Source organism: Cricetulus griseus, chromosome X (genome assembly GCF_003668045.3).
Source record: "Cricetulus griseus strain 17A/GY chromosome X, alternate assembly CriGri-PICRH-1.0, whole genome shotgun sequence".
In the NCBI taxonomy this organism is placed as follows: Eukaryota; Metazoa; Chordata; class Mammalia; order Rodentia; family Cricetidae; genus Cricetulus; species Cricetulus griseus.
In genome coordinates, this window is record NC_048604.1 from 16,408,277 (window position 1) to 16,414,372 (window position 6,096).

The window sequence follows — 6,096 nt, forward strand, 5'->3', positions numbered from 1 at the left end:
ATTCGAACGTGATGGTGAACAGGCATTTTGGGAGAAATACTCGCGTATAACTTCCTTGTAAAGCCTTACAAGGCAATAAGGTCAGTGCTAACCCTGTAACCACAGGGAAGCATGAGGATTTCTTGCTTCATTAAATATGTAGAGCTTTCACAGTATCTGCTTTAGTTTAGTGTACAAAGCATAAAACTAGGTGAAGAAAATAAGGGCATTTAAGCACACTAGTGTGTCGAGGGTCATAAACAAGGGGCAAATGTAAACTCAAGAAAACTTGTTTGGCAACCAGGATAAACAGTTTAAAAGTGGCATTCTTAGAAATCCAGGGACTATGTTGAAACTTGGCAACAACAAAATACACAGCACTAGTAAACATAATAGAAAAAATTACCTGAAAATGGCTTTGATAGCACTCTGTTTGAATTCAAGAAAGATGGAGTGTTAGGTTGGCCATGTATCCTGAGGATACTATGGAAGAAGGATGGAGGTATGCATAGGACCGGGCAAAGTGGACAAATCCTGCTAAGTCCCCATTATCCTAGGGGATTCACACTGGGGAAACTCTGGCACTAGCACCTTCTAAACCCCTTGGTCCTCCAGCAGAGGCACTGACCAGCTAGGAAGGAGGTGGAGTTGAACTCATGCTGAGTACTGCTGGGTCACACCAGTTTAGTGAGGGGGCTTAGGCTCAACAAAAACCTGCCACGACAAACGAGGGTCGGGGACCCTAAACCAGCAGCTCAAGGCCTGGGCTTCCTAGTGCAGGGGACGGGGCCATTTCACGACCTCTGAGGCTAGTCTGCAAGCTTGCTGCAGGGGCTCCTCATCAATCATCCCAGAGCCTGCGGCGAGTGGGGCGGAGCTGAGCAGCCGCAGGTCTGGCTGGAGGTCGCCAAGCGACTGAGGCGACTGGGGGTGGGGTGGGGGTGGTGGTGGGGGTGGTGGTGGTGGGGTGGTGGGGTGGTGGGGTGGGGGTAGGGGTGGGGTGGCGCACGGAGGCTGCAGGGACCCGGGAGCCGGAGGGCAGGGCTGTGGATGGCGGGGGCGGCGGGGCGAGTTGCACTGAGCGGGCTTTGCAGCAGGTGAGCGGGTGAGCCAGGCCTATGGCGGTGACGACGGCCCTGTCGGCTGCGGCGGCGGCGGCGGCCCTGTCCGGCCTGGCGATGCGACTGTCGCGTTGGGCGGCGACGCGCGGCTCCTATGGCGCCTTCTGCAAGGGCCTCACGCGCACGCTGCTCACCTTCTTCGACCTGGCCTGGCGCCTGCGGGTGAACTTCCCCTACTTCTACATGGTGGCCTCGGTGATGTTCAACGTCCGCCTGCAGGTGCGGATCGAGTGAGCCATCGCCCGCCACCGCGGCGGCCCCTCGGGCGGAGAGCGCCACCCGCGCCACCCGCGCCAGGCGGCCGCATGAAGGGCCGTGGGGGGCCGCGCGGGGCCCCGAGACCACGGCGCGGGGCGCGGGCGGGACGGCCCGGGCCCCTCCATTTTAGGCCTCCTCCTCGGAGGACACAAGGTACCGCATCCCATCCCGCAAAAACCCTTCACAGCCCAGTCCTTTTCCGCCTCGGCATCCAGAGAATCACCAGAGTCTGGCAAACCTGTTGCCTCCCACTGGCAGAAAGGGGGAACACCCGAAAGAGGGGATGCAACCGCAGGATTTACCAGGCCCTGTGCAGGAAGGTAGGCGCGCACAGGTGGGAAAGGGGGCTGGTGGGGTTGACTTGTTTGTGGGGAGAGGGAATACACCATGGCACACCTGCTGCTTAGCCAAGCTGGGAAACTGAAAAGGTAGGCGAGGCTCTCCCACGTTCCCTGGTGGTGGCTCCATGATAGGCTACTGGGCGGCCATGGCGACTTGCAGGGTCAGCTCACCAGCAACACACAGACAGGGAGCCCCTCCCACCCACCGTCCAGGCCTCAAGTCCCTATTTCTTTTGTAGAGCCTGCTGAACCCTGAATCGAAGAGGATTGGTCCAGTGAGCCCCAGGAAGGGCCTAGAGGAGTAAGGGTTTGTCCAGATAAAATGGACAGTTCTTTTGTGAACCACACCTGCTCTGTCCCCTTCTTTCATGAAGCCCAAGGGTAGTCTCACAGCCCTTCTCCACACTGCCTCCTGCACTGTGGGGATGGGGCAGGGGACTGTCCTCTCTCTGCCTGCCTGTCCTACTCTCCCTTTGCCTCCCCTAACCCGGTGGGGGAGGGACGGGAGGGGCATTCCTGAGGCTCTGCATCTGCGGCCATGAAAGAACAGGAAATAGTTGGTTACAGCCCTCTCTTTCCCCCACAGCCTGCTTCTCCCATCTTCCCTGTCTGCCCAGGCTCCCTGCAGCACCTGCGATGACACCGGTAAGACCCAGAAGCCCATCTACCAGCCACGAGCAGCCTGGCAGCTGTGTGGCACAGGATCTGGGGAAGAGGGAAGGACTCCAGGAGCAGGCAGCTGCTGTCAGAATGGGGGGGGGGTGCCCAGGAGTCCAACTGAAGTCTCCCTCTTTTTTTCAGACCTTGGCCTTCTAGGTGATGGATGTCTCGCCTCCTCCCTGATCATTTCAAGAAGGATCCCTAAGCAGAGATGCCTGCCATTGTTCCTGTAGCAGCCCGGGGAGCAGCTGAGTGAAGAGCCTACCTAGAAGAGGGAAGGCCTTTCTGGCAGAGGCCTAGAGGGATGGGGTGGCTCAGGTCTTTTGCCCCCCCGCCATAGACAACATGACAGTGTACCTCGGGCACTGACATCTCCTAGAAACACTGTGAGGGAGAGTATCCTCCCAACTCATGAACTCAATGGCGCTCAAGGAAGGGCCTGGGATTTGCGCTGTTACACACAGGAGAGCGGGGAGCTCAGCCTGCCCTGGGCCTGCATTCCCCCATCCCCTCTGCAGTCTTCCTCGTGCCCTGACAGGGCATTTGGGTTGGGAGGGAGTAGAGAGTTGCCAGGACATCTAGGGAGAAAGAGAGAACATGGGATAAGAAAGCTGGGCATCTGTCTTTCCTTGGAGTGGTCTAGAAGACAGGCAAATAGTTCAGTTCATGAGCAGAGAAGGTTCAAGAACTTCCTGAAATGTCTAGTCCTCCCCACCTCTCTGGGGTGATAGTGGACTGCCATAATGGCAGTGTGGCTCATGGGAGGTTGAGGAGCTATGGGCTGAGACCCACGGTATGGCCCTGTTTCTCTGTTCCCAACCTTGCAGCCCCATCACTGTCATCACATAGGAAAAATCTTATCCAGATAGGCTGAGGACAGTCTGTCCAGGAGGCCCTGCATAGCCTAGAGTCTCCAAATGCCCAAGGATGGCCCAAGGGATACTTTTACTACTTATCCCACACCCCCAAGCTTCTCTGGCACTGGTATCTCAAGGTCCATGCATTCCGTTCCTGATACGGAAGCCTTCCGCATGCCTGCCAGCTCCAGGGACAGAGTGGCCCAACTGCCTACTTGGAGTCAGGGACCCAGATGAAGATCTCAGCCTCTCTTGGCTGAAGGCAACAAGCTGAAAGTTGGCTGCCACACGTTCTCTGCTGTTTGCCATAGCCCGGGGCTGATAGCTTTCTTGCTTCTACAAGTTGCACTGACTGGTCTGTGTATGTATTTTATACATGTGTGTGAACATGTTTGTGTTGGGGATGGCACAACTGAGGAGGAGCTTCACAGGTGTCCTGCCCTTCCTGTAGAAGAAGCACCTTGACCTACTAGGAGCAATGAGTATGGAGTCTGAGGCCCTGCCTGCCTTCAGAGACCTCCTGCTCCAGGGGAGCTCCTCCCTGCTCATGCCCAGGCATGGGCTTTGAGGTCAGAGGCACTGGCATTGGGCTGTACTCTGGGCCCCATGGTGTCAGCCAGGAGATGGGGATAGAACTAGGACTCTGCTCTGTGTTCCTGTCCCATTCTGGCCCTGAGTAGTCTGTGAGCTTCTGGTCTCCCCACCCCCTTGGCTACTTTTGCTCCTCCATGGTGTGCTGGCTGTGTGATGGGGTCACAATGCACTTTATTTACTTGCAGTCTGTGTTGCAGGCAGTGGAGCTTCAAGCAATTCAGAGACTTGACCTGGATGCACGTACATTTCCATGTGTGATGAAGTCTGCACTGCCAGCGCTGTCTGGTCAGAGATGCAGTTTCTGATGTTGTCACTTCTTGTTGTCTCCCAAAGTTAAAAGAAAACCCTTGAGTTCAGTACACAAATACTGCTTAGATGCCTCCTGTTTTTCTTGGGTGCCATATGATACCCTGGGTGGGGAAGTGGGTGGGGTACAGGACAGCAGGCTCCACTGAGCAGGGAAACTGCAGTACCAGAGACTCCTTCTTGGCCCTCCCCTTGACGGGACCACCACCCTCTGCTCCCCCTACACCAAGTGGGGAACAGTGGAGCCAGGCTCCGAAAGTGACAGTTGTTCTTTCTTGTTCAGTGTTGAAAGAAAGAAGCTGAAGCAAAGGCTTCTCTTTCTTTCCAGGGTCTGGACTCAATGTGTTTACTTGCAGCTGGATGTCAAGAGTAAGGGGAAACAAAGCCGCGTTCTGCAGGCCACTCTGTGCAGCCCAGAGACCCATCTTCAGGATCAGGCAGTAAAGTCCTTACTGGCTTTAGTCAGCAGCTTGCTAGGGAATTCTGAGAAGATGAACCACCCACCACATGCTGGAGCTGGATGCCTGCTTTCCTCTCATGGTCTGAGCTCTGTTCTTTCAGAGCTCCATTCTGAGGGGCTGGCATAGAAGTCAGGAACCCTAGAGCTGAGGTGAGGTGGGATTTAGCCAGGGGGCAGGAGGCTCGGTGGAGAGGAGTGTGGGTGAGGTCAGACTGCAAGGCTGTGAGAGACTCCCCTATGAGGGCTAGGAAGGAGGTGGTCAGGAGGCCAGGAAAGACAACATGAAGGGCAAATGCTCTGTGGGGGTGGGGGGTTCCAGGGTGCTGTAGAGCAGGATAGAAAGCTTTGCTCCAGGTACTGTAGTCCTTGAGGAACATAGAGGTCTCAGGGGGAAAGACAAAGGTCTGAGCAGATGCCCAAGAGTCTCTTGAGGGACAGTGGGAGGCTATGGGGGACTGCAGGATGGGGCAGGTTGAGGAGTGCAGTAGAAGGTGGGAAGCCGGCTGGGTGTAGGATTCTAGGAAGGGTGACAACAGGCTGCTCAGAATGGAGGTTGGGGATGATAGGAGGATGATGTGGGATGCAGAAGACCCTAGAAAAGGCAACAAGTTTGAAGAAAGGTTGTCTTGTGAGGAGGGCAGGGGGTCATAGAGTGGACCTGAAGACTAGAGAGGCAGACAGGAGGCTAGAGGGGAAGTCAGAGATGAGAGGGGTAGCTGGGCAGGAGAGAAGGTTTAGGAGGAGGGCCAGAGGCTCAGAGGACCAGAGGCTTGGAAACATAGTACCCCAGCCAGGACAGAAGGACCAGAAGAGGGAATAAAGCTGCTAAACAGAGCGGGTGGCTCTTGGACGTGTAGGATGCTTAGGGGAAAGCAGCAGGCAGAGCTAGGGGGAAGCACACTTGGGAGGGCAGAAGGCTCAGACTGAGGATCATACTGTTAGGGAAAGATGGTGGCTGGGGGGAAAGACAGAACACCGAGAAAGGTAAGCTGGGGAGGAAGCTGGCATGTTCATGGGGTTGGGGTAGGGCAGGTGTTTTGGGGTGCACAGCAGGCTGAAAGGGAGAGGGAGGCTGGGAGAGCGTGTAAGGATAGGGAGGGTAACAGGAAGCTGAGCAGGAACCCTGCAGAGTAAGGTCAGTAGTAGGAGGCTCGAGAGGACAGCCTGGCCACGAGGAAGGCAGGTGACATGGAGGCTATGAGGCTGGGAAGGGGTAAGAAGAGGAGGATTTGGATGAAGGTTAGTGGTAGGAAGCTTGAGAGGACAGCCTGGCCATGAGGAAGGCAGGGGCAAAACAGAAGGCAAGGGAGGAGATTAGGAACATTGTCATCCAGAGATGGACAAGGGCTGGAGGTTCCAGCTGAGATGTGGAATTGTAGGAAGACGACAGCAACAAGGACGCTCAAATGGAGGGTATTACAGTAAAGATGCTTCCTTCAGGGTAGGGAGCTGAGGAGAAAGGCAAGATGTTCAAGGGATGGTAGGACAATTGTGAGCTAGGCACTAGGTGTGTGCAGGGG

General features: G+C 55.8%; 1 protein-coding gene across 1 annotated transcript; it reads left to right on the top strand.

The window, feature by feature from the left end:
* The first annotated feature begins 1,097 nt into the window (after positions 1–1,097).
* Positions 1,098–1,334, top strand: LOC113837776 (small integral membrane protein 10-like protein 2A). The gene has a single exon (XM_027433352.2). It carries the CDS (start codon positions 1,098–1,100, stop codon positions 1,332–1,334), a length of 237 nt encoding a protein of 78 aa, XP_027289153.1.
* Positions 1,335–6,096: the final 4,762 nt, after the last annotated feature.

Coding starts and splice junctions, on each gene's coding strand:
- LOC113837776 (XM_027433352.2), top strand. CDS start 1,098: ATGGCGGTGACGACGGCCCTGTCGGCTGCGGCGGCGGCGGCGGCCCTG.